At 42.7% G+C, this 15052-nt stretch overlaps 1 protein-coding gene across 2 annotated transcripts in view; it reads right to left on the bottom strand.

Annotated features, from left to right (window-relative positions):
* The window catches only part of LCLAT1 (lysocardiolipin acyltransferase 1), a 100491-nt gene that overhangs the window by 57006 nt on the left and 28433 nt on the right, over nucleotides 1-15052 (bottom strand). For both annotated transcript variants that reach the window (XM_069850713.1, XM_069850714.1), the window contains 3 exons: nucleotides 11932-12100; nucleotides 8578-8776; nucleotides 2315-2461 (listed from right to left, as the gene is read on the bottom strand). In XM_069850713.1, the coding sequence (XP_069706814.1) occupies nucleotides 2315-2461; nucleotides 8578-8776; nucleotides 11932-12096 (511 nt within the window). In that variant the 5' untranslated portion in view covers nucleotides 12097-12100. The remainder of the gene's footprint in view (nucleotides 1-2314; nucleotides 2462-8577; nucleotides 8777-11931; nucleotides 12101-15052) is intronic.

Genomic DNA, 15052 nt, shown 5'->3' on the forward strand with positions numbered 1-15052 from the left:
AGCTGCCCAGCAATCCTGCTTCTCAATGTAGCACAGGTAGAATGGCATTTTCCATTTTAAGCACCAGAAGAATTTTGCTTGCAGAAGTAATTTGCAGGTTTTTAATCTGGTTAGAAAAGAAAAGCCACTGCCTCTATTTTTGCAAAAACAAACCTGTGGTTTATTTCTCGCTCTAAAAGATGGAATGTGAAGTCGTAATAGGTTAACACAAACCTAAGAGTTTCCTGAAAATCATTCCTTCAAAATGCGTCATTATATTCTGTCTTACATGGTATGAATGTATCGCTTGGTCAGGATTCACTTGTCCAGGGAGCTTGTCCTGGCCCCTGTAGTATTTTAACATGCGTGAGATGATGTTTCCTTTGCAGACAACGGGATCAGGAGAGCCAAGTTACTGTTACAGAGCCCCGGGGCTCCACTGGTCTCTACACATCTTATTATGCCCAAATACAATATTGAGGTGGCATTTGTTACAGATTGCAATTTAGACTGCAGAACACAAGACAGCCTTACACGCCTGCAGCCCAAGGATGCTGTACCCTGCTGTCAGTCTGTCTTTCCCACTGTCCTGCTCCCTCCCCAGGCCAGCTCCACCAACCAGGAGAGCGATCACAGCATCCACAGCGCAGCCAGTGCAGACACAGCTGGACACTGCTGGTTAAAGAGAACCTGCCACACCCACACCGGAAGGGATAACCAGGACAACAGAAATGCCTTAGAAAAATCTGGCAGAAATCCATGTTCAGAAATCCAGTTATAAAAGTTTTTAGTATCAGGTGAGGAATCTCGCCTGAATGAATTTCTCAGTCAACCTCATCAACAGCATATGCTTAAATTTAGTCTAAGGCATGTGTATCAGTTACAACAGCAGAGAGAAAACCCTGCATTTCCTTAAGGAATTCCATTCTTTAGGTGGGAGCATCCCCACCACTGGGACCGGGCAGGAGAAGGGTGAATACACTTGGCTGTTTCCTTCCTCAGCTTCACGCTCGGTAAAACTGCAGCACGGAACTCCCTCAGTTCTTTAAAATCTGTTGTCTTTGAGGAATATCGGGAGAGATCAGAAGGCGTACATAATTTATGAAATACATTACAAACAATCCCATTCTTTCAATCATCCTGATATGGAAACATGGGTTCAGGAAGAGAGTAGGTGACCCTAGGAGAAGCCTCCTGACTTTCTCTCCAATGAGAGAAAGGTTCCACCTTATGGTTAAGCACCAGGAGGAGACAGCTGTTCATCAATTCCAGAAAAAATAATTTAAAGTGAGGTAATCATTCTTTCTAATTTTAGACAGAAAATAACTGATTCCACAAGAGGTATCATATGAAGCAATGCAAGAATGTAAAATGATTTATCTGCTTTCAGGAAGGCAGATCAAGTGATGATGATTGAATATCATACATATCCATTTTGAAAGATTTGGGGAATATGGAAGAAAAACCAGCACTACATGTTATTTTTACACTGTGTCTAGGACTTAGCAATCTGACATTGCAATAAAATATGACTGAAGAAGTTGTGCAGTGGGAAGTACAATAATCTTTTAAATAAGCTAAAGGGTAGAAGTTTAATTGTAATTGATTTTCTACTTAAAGATGATGCTTATCAAATCATGCTGCAGGCATAAGAACCACAGAACATTCACATGGTGTTTTCTTTTATTAGCAATTGAGTTGTGTGTGGCACCAGTTAGCAGCTTGCTGCTGATGCCAGATAACTGTATTAGGGTAGATATTTTATTAACAATTAACGCTACAGGATCTAACTCCATAAATCTACTCTTATGATAACATCAACATTTGTTTTAGGGAGATTTTTTCCTATAGAGGGAGACACAAACTGCTCACCTGGCCTAGGCAACACGTATCTCTATTTTTCTCCTCTTAAAACACTACACAGGCAATCTAACAGAATCATTAGCTCTCCTCTTCGCTCTTCCATGTATCTGGAATGATTTTGCACTGTTTGCCCCAGGAATGTGGAAAAGGGGAACATGCAAGTGATTTATTCCAGGTCTTGAAACCTAGTTCTGCTGATGCAACGCACATCCAGAACCAACCTAAAGCTACTGTAACCATCAGATGCTTTGAAACACAATGTCTATTTTGGGAAGATGGGCAAAGCCTCTCTGTGGAACTACACCCGCACCTCTCAAATGCATCAGTATGTGTGATCTATCATCAGCTGTGGTTTCTACTGTCCGTGGGAACCCAGCCTTGCTCCTGCCTTGAGCTTTTTTAAACTATTTCCACACACAACAAAGTATTTCCACACTGAACATTCCACAAGAAGATGGCCAATGCAGCCTACCTGTGAGATCGGTTCCCTCCGGAAAGATGAGGAGCTGCAGTGGTTCCCGAATGTCACAGAAATAATCCAGCATTTGTTCGAAGTGGCTCTTGTCATCTTCCCACTTTCTCTGAATGAAAATAAAGGCAGCAACCTGCATCGCCCAGCCTGAAGTTTAAAAAGCACACCTTTAGTACCACTTCACTCTGATTCTTCCACAGTGTCTGTCATCCCAAAATACTGTATAAATTGTGTCAGACAGCATTTTATTTACCGCCCACCCATCCTCACCTCCAAGTAACATCACCCAGTTACCTTGTAAAAACAGTTTTGGATGGGAAGCAAAAGAATGCAAAATAAATAAATAAACCTGAATAAATCTGGAATGGCTGCGGTTTCTCACAACTCAAGTTACCAAAGCCACAAAAGCTTTCCAGAAAGCAAGAGAATAGAGTCAATGCTGTCATGAAGTGAAGTATTTATAACCATGCCTTCACTATAACACCCTTCATTGCTGCAGCACTGGGATTGCTTAAGGGGAGGCACTGTCCCTACAGACAAGCACCCCAGCTTTTATCACTGCAGGATAAAAGCAAGCTGGTTACACAGAGAGTTGCAGTCAGTAGTGCACGTTAACCATGTGCATCGTGCTGAAAATACCTACTCTTTTGAGGGCTTTATCACATATATCTTCTTGAAATTTCCATTACTAACAAAAGAAAATACAAAGCTATTCTTTACATTTGATGACAGAAAAATGTGGTGTATATCCATTTATGCAGAAGACAACTCTGTATGTTATGTATACTCATTAATGCTCAAGGCAGCTGTGAAGATTCACAGCCTGACATCCAAGTGACAACGTAATGCAGTTAAATAAAGGAAACTACAGCTCAGGGGTCACACGCCATTATCCTCAATAACATTCCTGGCTTTTCTGGCACAATTTCCCATATAATAAATCACACAACATAACTCAAAAATAAAGCAAACTAAAGCAAATGCTTAAACCACTAGGACGGCTGGGAAGCAGCCTTTCTAACGTGTTTTAAAAATGCATCAACATGGAGAAACACTGCATGAAAGCCTAAGTCTTGACAAAGATGTGTCTGGCCCAATACGCATCTGCAGAAGAGCCCCCATCATTGCAGAATTTCCTAAGACAGAAAGGAAATAGCCTTTGGCTGGAAGATAGTGGGAAGAACAAAGAGGTCCTTCCCAGCAGTGGAAGTCACTCCAATGGATGTGTCACCTTGACTGCATATCAAGAATGCAAAAGATTTTACAGTTCAACAGCTCTTCCATAGGCCGGCAGCCTCTTCAGATGCTCCATCTCCTCGGGGAAGGACTGTAGAAGCTGCTCAGCCTGATGAGTCGATCCATACAGATGCTGCATAGCCCACTGGCAATGGCAAAGGGATGTAAGCAGGGAAAACATCCCACTTGCATTCTGCTGTTATGTGTTCTGTGAGATGGGACAAAATAACCCCTCTTTTCATCATTCATAGAATGAAGAGGATGGGAATGGTCAGCAGCTGGTCTCACTCTGTTAATGTGCCCTTTGGAAAGGCAAAGGGGCTGGAGAGAACACGGAGTCTGTGTTGTATGGGAAAGGTAAGGACACTTTTAACAGAAGACAGGCTGGTATTTTTCCACCCGACAGAGTTGGGAGAATTTCTGTGGTACGCTTCTGAAAATATTCCTATTATGCCTTTCCTGGAAGAGCCAAGGTGGGAAACTGGCACCTAAGTCTCTTTATCCTCATGAAAAAAACGCATGTAGAATTCAGCCAAACCAAGCTGCATTTCTGCTTCACAGCAATAATCCTTCTGTCACACTTCAGACTGCTTCAGGAGAGCCTTTGCCACGAACAACTGGCAGAATAACAACTACGCTTCCCATTAGAGAGCACACCTTTCCACTTCTACTTTAGAAATCACGTAGGATAACAGCTCTAAGGTCATTAAGTCTGGTAGCTCATAATTGCATTGCTAGCAGACAAAATGTCACAGCCCCTCAAACTCTCATTTCAGCTTATTTTAACACAGCAAAGACACTTCACAAAGACACACAAACTGTACTAGAAAGTTCAGCAGGGCACGCTGTTAATTCTTTAAACCAATATTCCCTATGTATAAGAACTGGAATGCAAATCCAGCTGTCACCTAAGCAAAGATGCTTTATGACCCAGCATTTATGTCCCCACCTGTGGAAGCAGTGGTGGCAACACAAAATCATCCCTGCCAGTATTATTGTATGTGGATTCCCACAGTGTGTTGCTTTAACCACACTCCAGTTGAGTTAAGTGCTAACATTTTCCAGGCTTAGTGACACCAGTATTTTCCCTCACGGTAGCTGATCCATCAAAGCTGCTGATGCAAGTGCTCTCAGCCCGTGGCACAGACAGGAGAAGCGGAGTTATTCTGTCCTGCTTCACTGAAAGCCGAAATGATTCAAATTACTTTGGATTTGCTTCAGGGGAAGCTTGCACACGCAGACAGCGATAACGGATCCAATGATGTACAGGAAAAGACTGGTGGGGCTAAGACCAGTGCTGAAATAAAGACCAAAGCCTTTTTTCCCCCTGGCTCTTAACACAAAAATGGTCAAACCCACCTTGGGCCTTTGAGAGCCACAACATGAGTGACCCAATGAGTGAAAAACAACTAAAGATCTGTACATCTCACAGTCTCTTTGCAAGCAATGTCAGCAAGAGTCACTCACATATGGAAAGAAAGTTCTGGACAAGAGTTAACTGTTACCTCTGCTCCAAGTTTGCCAGCTTTACTTGTTCTCTTTTTCCATCACTTCATCCTTTCCTTACCTGTTACTGGCCCAATCTGCTCCAGCTGTAATTCTCTGCTTTAGAGTCTCAGCGGGCTTTTCAGAAATCATAACTCTTTTAGACACGTCCAGCAACAGTGCCTGAGGCACTCATGTACTTTACATTTGTACACTGAATTACACCATTATCCATTCCATCAGCATTAAGCAAAACCAGGGTTAATATCATCTCACACAGCAGTCAGGCTCTGACATGAACCCCTTCGGCTACCTTCTCTCATTTCTCCATCGATCTATCTGAGGGTGCTCCAATTAAACCTAAATTTTAATTTACTTTTCACCCCAAATATTATCGCAAGGCCACCCAGCACTTGAAAACTGTCCATCATTAAAATACAACCATACTGCCCATGAAGCCTTACTGGTCCATATCACAAGACTTTTAAAAATTAAACTATAAAGAAAAAAAAAAAAAAGGGACGTAACTAACTTCTAGTCTTTATCTGGTTACCTGCCACTCCTGTGGTACATGCTCGACCATACATATTCCACAGCACATGCTGAACACAACTGTATCATCATCTGCATCACTTCCAATGCTATTTCTTGTTAATTAAGAAGAGGCAAGAATAGAAATGGTGAGTATCTATCACAAATACTGCAGAGAAGTCCCATCCTGTTAGACCATGCAGGAAACCATCAGTGCCATCAAAAGTTCTCCTTGAGAAGTGTTATGGCAGAGCACGTCAGCAGCTACTGATGATGTCAGCTGAGGAACAGCAGCTACAGCTCCAAGTGGAGCAGCGCTCCCTCGAGACACCAGCTTTGGCGAGTTGTACTGCAATGCTGCAAGAATGTTTCTGAAACTGAGATTGCTGAAACATAATACTTCTTTCTGAAAACTTTACTGAGCAACATTTATCAAGGCGAAGCTGCAGTTTCAGGAAGAACGGACCATCTGTTTTCCTTGGGGCTTCTTTTTTAAGGCTCACCTTTAATCAATTTGAAGCTTTTTCATACACCGGAATACAAAGAATTAATAACTTGGGAATTAGATAAATGACTCAATGTGTCTCCTTGAAATACTGACTCCTCTGATTTCAATTATAATTAAGTAGAAAATAACTGCCTACTTGTAAAACAGACTTGCTAAATCTGATACCTTTACACTTTCAACCTCCAAAGGGTACAACAAAGACTCTAGATTCATCTCCATTCCAAGCTCTGCCCTTCACCTAGCACATACACCGCTTGGATGAAAATAATACCTCACAGACTTTTTTTTTACACCCTAAATGGTTAAATAGTTATGACAACAAAGGTGCTATGCTTCCTACTAACAAGGTTTTCAGAAACATGGAAATGAAAGAGTTGCCTTATAAACCTTACCTTACACGCAGTTTTAAATTAAGTATTTGTTAAAACAAGCCTTTGAAATATCAGCGAAAAAATGGCAATACAGTATATTCATTCAAACATTTCAACAACTCAAAGCGAGGTTACCATTAGGTGAAGATTTATTAGAAGTTACATCTAGGCAATATATCAATACTTCTATAGACTCAAAGAATCATGGAATGATTTGAGTTGGAAGGGACCTTAAAGAACATCCAGTTCCAGTCTCCCTGCCATGGGCAGGAACACCTCCCACTAGATCAGGCTGCTCAAGGCCCCCTTCAGCCTGACCTTGAACATGTCCAGGGATGGGACATCCACAACTTCCATGGGCAACCTGGGCCAGTGCCTCACAACACTCATTGTGAAGAATTTCTTCCTAATGCCTAGCCTAAAACTTCCCCCTCCAATTTATAGCCATTTCCCCTTCTCCTGTCACTAAATGCCTTCGCAAAAAGTCCCTCCCCAGCTTTCCTGTAGCCACTTTCAGTACTGGAAAGTCACTATAATTTCTTCCTTGGAGTCTTCTCTTCTTCAGGCTGAACAACCCCATCTCTCTCAGCCTGCCCTTAGAGCAGAGGTTCTCCAATCCTTGGATCATCTTTGTAGCCCTCCTATGGACCCATTCCAACAGTTCCATATCCTGCTTATGTTGAGGATTCCTCAACTTGACATAACACTACAGGCGGGGTCTCAGGAGAGAGTAGTAGAGGGGCAGAATCCCCTCCGTTGCCCTGCTGGCCACGCTTCTTTTGATGCAGCCCAGAATACAATTGGCCTTCTGGGCTGCGAGCGCACATTGCTGGCTCAAGTCAAGCTTCTCATCAATGAGCACCCTCAAGTCCTTCTCCACAGGGCTGCTCTCAATCACAACATCCTCCATCCTGTATTAAACCATGGATTGTCCTGACCCAGGTGTAGGACCTTGCACTTGGCCTTGTTGAACCTCATGAGATGCACACAGGTCCACTTCTCCAGCTTGTTCAGGTCCCTCTGGATGACATCCCATCCTTCCGTTGTGACAACTGCACCACTGAGGACCTTATTTACAAGCCAAAATCTGACCAGCACATACTAAAGGTCTATCGTATAGCACAGCAGGTCCACTGAAGAGAAGGAGAAATTCCACTCTTACTGATGAGATACCAGATTCTCCCCTTCAGATACCACTCTCTGCTACATCACTGCCCACCAAACATCATCCAGATTCACTTCCCAACAATCTTCATCTAATCCAAGAATCTCACTTTCCAACTGTGCCCTAATCACATGGCTATAGAGTCTATTTTTGCAAGAATCTGCCACCCAAAGCACAGCCTGACTGAAGACAGAGCCATGTGTTCTGTTTCTGAGGCCTCTTTTTAGGCACACCATGACAGCACAGAAAGCTGATCATTCCTAATTTGAGGACTCCGAATTCTGGCTTGAGTGAAGGATGTCGGTTAGCTGGATTCCTCTCCTGTGACTGATATCACAACATTAGCAGCTTACTGAAAATAAGCTGTAATTCACAACATTGCAGGCCAAGTACCTAAAGCAAATACACTGTGGTGGGTACTTAGGGATCTGGGATACAAATTGTGTTCTCTGCCACTATAGATCCAATCTATGGTTTTGCATAACCACCCTCACATTAAAACTACAGTTATTAAAGCTAACCATCTAGCTAACTTTGCAGTTGCTTACAGGGTACTTTTATTTCTATTAATTCTTCTCAGTAGTGTAAATGGGATAATGATGAAAGAAGCTTGATGTGTGTATTAGCAATGTGGGGTGAAACAGCACCAAAACCAAAATATGGAAAGAGACTTCAGAAAACATCTATTTTCATAATTTTGAAAAATGCTTTCAGTACGTAAAGCAGAAATACATTTACTTTTACACAACAGCAGCACATGTAGTATTTTTAAAAAGAAATGCTTAAGGATGTGGTCCAGGCACCCTGCAGGGTTTTACGGCTTAATCACTGAATCTGCCACACATTTTACAGTTTTTTAAAAAAATACTGAAACAGAATCTAAACCTTGGACATTTGTCGGAGTATGAACATTGTGGGCAAAATTTAAACACATATTCCTTTCAAATTAAAGGGTTTAGTGACCTACCAAATCCCGGAATGCTTTTGAGACTGGATTTGAGACAGATTTTCTCGAGTCTGAGGTAGCTGTATCGCAGCAGGCAGTTCCACAAGAACATCCAGTCCATTCGGGTACGATGGTTCATGATGATGACACTCCTTTCTCCAGGAACAAATCCATCACCGGTGACAATCACCTTGGCACCAAACACCATTTCCAGCAAGGCCTAAAAGGAATAGCACAGGATTATGGTTTTACTCCCAGATGTTATGCAAACATCTGCCCATTATCAATAACAATTAATTTTAATTATAGCAGTTCACTCCTTTGCTCCCATTATTACCAGTAAACAAATGTCTGACTGTTTCCCAATGGAGCAGACAACTTTCCTACAGTAACAATCTGCTGTTTAATGGAAGCAGAAGCAACAGTTGAATAGCAGTCTCTAAAACAACACTCTTTTACGATGTCCAACATTAAGCTTACTTTTCCCTGTTTTTCCCAGTCCAGAATCATGTAGGAAGAAAAGCAAGGGAATCAGTAGGGATTATAACTTGGTAGGCAATCTAAGAGAGATTGGTTGCACCAATAACCCATTGGTCAATATTGCCAGGCCTGGAAGGCATTAGAAGCTGTCTCACTTTCTCTTGCGTCTCAATGGTCAACACGTTCGTGTTCAACTTCCACCTGGAAAAATGGGAGAGTCTAACAGCAGAAAGAACAGCTAAGAGAAAGCAATCCCAAACAAGCCTGAACACACCACAGCGGTGCAGACCCAGCTCCATGCAGCATTTTTCCTGAAGAGCCCACGACACTGGAAGTTCACATATGAACCATGCTGTATCTGCTCCAACGTGGCTCTGAGGGGGTCAAGTTATAAACCATGGGCTGCAGGTTTATTGGAAGGGAAAAGCAGGCGGGAGTTTAAGAGGGCCTCGTTTCATCACCTGGATAGCTGGACCATGAGTGTACAGCTAGAGGAGTTGTACAGAACATCAGAGACCTCGGCATGCTCTGGTTCACACCACATCCAAACTGCCTATGGAAAATGGTCTGTGGCCATTCCCAAGTTATTCAGGGATGTGCATGGAGGAGAGCTGGTTGGTGAAAAAGCCAAAGACCAGCAAAAGACCAGGAGCAGGCAAATAATTAAAAAAATATGGACGACTGAATGCTAGCGCCTTGCAATCTTTTAACACCTAGTGGGAACCCAGCAGAAAGGCAACAAATCCTAAGAAACAGAGGCTGACAACAGGAATTACCTGCAGGTGTGATATGAGGACCTAAGGCCAGGACACTGGAAGGACACTATCCAACCCAGCCAGCACAGAGCAAAAACCCACCAAAACGTGACTGGGCCTCCAGGGGAATCAATATTTGGCCTTATTAAAAAAAAAGAAAAGGAAGCACTTAAAATCCCCCCTTACCTTCTCTGACCCATTCCTCCTCCAGAAACATACACAAAAACAGCAAAGTCTGGGAATTCAAATAGAGATCTAGGAAATAAACCAGTTTTCTGTGCTGTTCCTATTTCTGCCACCTGTGACACAGAATCTCAACAAATTCCGCAGTTCAAGTCATCTGTACAATGGGACTGATGTTCTCCTAATTGCACTTAGCTGGAGATCTCAGAACAAAAAGCTTTACACGTGCCAAACACTGTTAATAGCTCACTGTAGCTCTGACAGAGGCTTTGCTGTCAAGAGTAACTGTGGACCAGTGCAAAAGCAGAACAGGTCGCACGGCTCAACACGGTAAGCAGTTATCTTGTTTCCAGAAGAGAGAGAAGCAGCTTTTTTTGGCAGTATAATAAGCCTCTTATGACATATATAGCATCTAGTTAAGACACCAATAAACAGATGCCCCATTCTGCATGCCCTAATGCCAGTATGAGCCAAACTAAACCAGAGCAAGACCCACCTCCCTGTCCAATCCTGCTGACTCCCCTGGAAAGGAAACAATGTGCAGCAGAGGAGTGAGGAAGGTGGAAGTTCCTCACACCACAGAGGTCAGGTTCAGAGCCTCCCTTCTGGGTTCCAACGTTAGACACGATCTGGAGACAGAAACTCAATTGCCTGCTTCTCCTGAATAAGTACGGAATAAGCGTAAGGACACAAACCTCATGCAGACAAGGACTGAGCCTCAAAAAGGTTGGATGCAAGATCATTTTGAGACCCCTTTCCTGAACCTAAATCCCTGAGATTCTTACCAGGCAGAATCTTCCTCACAAAAATATTCAGATTTTGGTTTAGGTCCAGCGTGGGCTGAAATCAAACTTCAAGACTGCAAAAACTATCACAAACAGTCCAGACAATCCAGAACTATAAAGCCTAAGCAAGTAATCACAGAAAAGACTGGTATTTGATTTGAGGGAGTTTGTGATTATAGAAAAATGGGGGGATAGAGAAAAGGTTAATTTTGTGACACTACCGGTACTCAGATAATTTCATCATGACAAGAAGTAACTATCCCACCATTTCCTTTACTGGTAAGTTTTTCTTCCCTCCTAATTTCATCATATTTAGTAATGGTTGAAAGGACAAAAGTTTGAGGACATGAAACAACTCACAACTCTTTAAAACACACGAGACAAAAAGAAAGTAGAAACTATTTGATATATAAGAAAGAGACATCTTCCTTTGTCCCACCAGACAGATCTCTCTATGCCAACATGGCAATTTACTTCAGAAGAAGTTAAACCAATCTTTACAGGCCTAAAGAACAAAGCCATATGGTTTTCAGAGAACTGATGAAGATACAGATCCCATTCACACCAACTTTCCTCGGGAACAATTCAGGGAAGAGCTCCGGTTATTGATTTCCAGGCTCCAATAGCTGTAAAGTCGATGCATTGTAAGAGAGGCAGACTTCATTTTGAAGGGAAGTTCTTCTTTCTCACCTGAAATCATTTATCTCTAATTCAATTACAGGACTAAATTCTAAGAGGACTAAGTAAGAGAACAATGAAGGTTAACAGCATTGTAGCAGGCAGGGAATAATTTTCCTAATGAGATAGTTGGAGCACAGTCAAAAGGAAGAGTATACAAGATGGCTCACTGAGGAAGTCTGTAACCTAAATCCTCCTCTTTTAGCCCTTCTTCCCCTGCTCTTCCCTGACAAGCGCTGACCTGACACTGGATGGAGATGCCAGGTAAAGGCCTTTTCAAGAGCATGATTAAGACGTGGCATTGGCATACACATAAATGAAGTTGAGGAAGAAGCACACAGCATGCAGCATGGAGCACAGAAAGAGCATTAAGTCCTGTTCTGACAAAAGCATTAAAAACTTCAAAACTTAAAATATAATCCGAAGTGTTAGCGAGCAAACTAAACATGGGATTATGGACCGTAGTCCAGAGCTTGGCTCAAACTGCAACTTACCACTGGGAGCGTGAGCCACGTGGCCACAACGCGATCGGTGATCCAGCGATACCAGGCTGGCGAGATGAACATCAAAGGTAGTAAGGGCCCAAGCATGAATATGCTTCCAAAAAAACTTCCCAAGAACAGTGCAAGTACAAAGTATATCCCTTTCCATGACACCATGGCTCTGGAAAAGAGAGATGGCATTATGTTAGAGTAAAACTGAGAGTAATGACACAACTCTTCAAGTCCGTAAGTGCAGTTTGAGGCAGTAATCCTTCCTTTTTCCCCCACGGCTAACAAAAGGTGATGACAGCAAACACAACCAAAATATTCTGCCTCACAGGCAGCAAGAAGAGAGTGACTTTATAAACCCAGTGATTTGTAAGGAGCAGTGGGATATTAAAGAGGTCATAAAAGCATCAGCTACATCATCATTTCCTCCACCTACTATAGCATGTAGTTCCACTCTAAAGCCTTCAGCAAGCCCTTCCTATTACCCAAAGGTACAGAAGAGCGATACAAGAGAAAACCTAGGTTATTAAACATTTCAGACATTACCTCCATCACTAGCAAAGCACTCATGTTGGCATCTTCTGAAGACAAGGAACTTGGCTTTTCTATTTCTCTATGCTGTCTCTCCTTGCTGAACACTGTGCTGAAAAAACTCGTCCGCCCCACCCAACAAGGGTCCACATGCAACCTCCTCCAGAAAACATTGACCCTTGCAAGACTGTTCAGCTGTTTCAAACACCATCCCAGCAGGGCAGGCAAGCAGCAACTGAAGCCTCCTGGCTTAAAAAAATTGTAACTTTACAAAGCGTGCTGTACTTCAGCAGCCCTTATCAGTTACTTTCCAACTTACTCCACCAAAAAGCTAACAGCCCTTGCATTTTAAGACACTAGTCTAGACTTCGAGCACAAAGCCCTGTGCTATCAGCTCGATTCCCTCATTACCAGTGGAAATACACAGTGCACGGAGCTGCTCAGTGCATCACGGCTGAGTACTCAGCAATCCACCAAGCGTTTGAAACAGATACGAGCTTTCACATTTCAGCGACTACCACCAGCCATGACAAAGCAAATGTGGAAATATCAATTCTCTAAATTAATGCCTAAAAATAGTCTGGGTTTGTCAATTTGGGGCCCGGCCAATTGTTTAAAAAAGCAAAGGTTAAGTAGAAGTCACTTTTTGGTCACTTTACCAAATTCCTTTTTTGACAGGCTATTTTAGAAATTACAAGAGCTCAGGCAGACACGGCTTCAGAATGAGAAAAACAGGAAGCGTGTGTTTTTAATTTCAAAATGGGCAATGGAAAACTAATCCATTAAGCCTTGTGTACTGTAAGCGTACATGATTTATCTCAATTATGTTTTGTGCAACATCCATAGCAATAATGTTTGCACAGCAAAGTATCCAAAAGTCAAGAAATGGCAAAGCTGGTGCTGCTAGCACAGGAATTTGCTTCTGCTTCTTCATGTTCACAAGTAACAAGAAAGAAGCTCTATTTCAGGATACTTTTAGGTTTAAACTATTTCCTAAACTGTACATATTGGAGGCAAGCCAAGAGAAGGGGCCATGGAAATCTGTTAGTGTAAGGAGGACATAGGAAGTTGTGTTTAGCCTGACTGCTGCACTATAGCTAAAAATGTAACTCTAAATACAAATGTTTGCTGATAGCTGTGTCAGAAGGATTTTAACACAGCAAAAATTCTTCACAGAAAGGGTCATTGGGCACTGGAACAGGCTGCCCAGGGAGGTGGTTGAGTCACCTTCCCTGGAGGTGTTTAAGCCACGGGTGGACGAGGTGCTAAGGGGCATGGTTTAGTGTTTGATAGGAATGGTTGGACTCGATGATCCGGTGGGTCTCTTCCAATCTGGTTATTCTATGATTCTATGATTCTATGAAATTTACACCCTGGGGTACTTTCCTGCCAAACACAGGGACTAAATAACCAGCTATCCACACATGCACGCACGGAGTAGGATCAGTTTGGACATACCAAGGGATCCTGGAGGAGCAGGGCACTGAGGAAACAACACCCCAACTACCTTCTCATATTGTTAATGCAGACCTGTGTGGGGCAAGCTTGAAATAAAGAAAGAAAAACCCAGCCAAGGACAGAAACAACAGAGAGGACAAAAAAGAACATTGATGGCAGCAGGACTAGAGGAGAAGGCCTTTTCCTGATACATCAAGATCCAAGAGCTACAGCAAAGGCAGTAGGGAGGATTAAAATTCCATGTGCTTGATCCAATCAAGCATTTTTTTGAGGAGCAGGCACAGCAAAACAACTGGAAACATCTAGGGCCAGCTTTCATGGACAGAAAGCCCACTACCAGCCAGGAAACACGAGTTTGTTTAGCTCCAGCCAGCCCTGCTGGTCCTCTCAAAGGCTGCTCAGCATCCCTGGTCACTCAGTCTGCTACTGGGATTCCACCGGCAAAGCCCTGGGCCCAGAGGGGCTGCCGCTGGCCGCAGAGCTGCACCGTCCTGCTCCACGTATTGACTGCAACCACAGAGCATACGAGAGAAGGCACCATTCTGCTGCCCTCCCAGACTCCTGGGAAGCAAGATCGGTCACAGATCTACAGGCTGAGCTTTTCGCAGTTCACACTCAACTTACAGCAAAGAGATACATATTTAAGAAAAACCAAATTTTTATTTTATTTTTATTTTATGTGAAAGACTTGTAAACATTCTGGTTTCAGGGTTTTTTTTTTTCTTCAGATGAGATACCTGAGCTATGGAAAAGACCCAGGGAAGTTTTGAAGTTTCTCCTTCTCAGCCTGCACCCCAGAAGCATTTTCTTTAACACTGCAGGATATGCACATATAGATTACACTGCATTCCACTGGGTTAAACACCACAGAGTTTATTTCTAGACACAAGAGATACCATGCGTGTTTGTAATCATCATTTATCTCTCTTGCAGCTACATTTTTGAAGTGTGATACATACCGGACTTTGCATATTGCTTATATATAACACATTACCAATCTCTGCACACATACACACACATTTATCTAGAATAATGGATAGACTCTGAATTACCTCCACCCCAATATAGCACATAACCCACAAAACAGAAAAACAACTCCCTCTTCATAGACTTGAGTAAGACTGCAGTGAGAAGA

The sequence above is a fragment of the Phaenicophaeus curvirostris genome, chromosome 2, assembly GCF_032191515.1.
Source record: "Phaenicophaeus curvirostris isolate KB17595 chromosome 2, BPBGC_Pcur_1.0, whole genome shotgun sequence".
Lineage (NCBI taxonomy): Eukaryota > Metazoa > Chordata > Aves > Cuculiformes > Cuculidae > Phaenicophaeus > Phaenicophaeus curvirostris.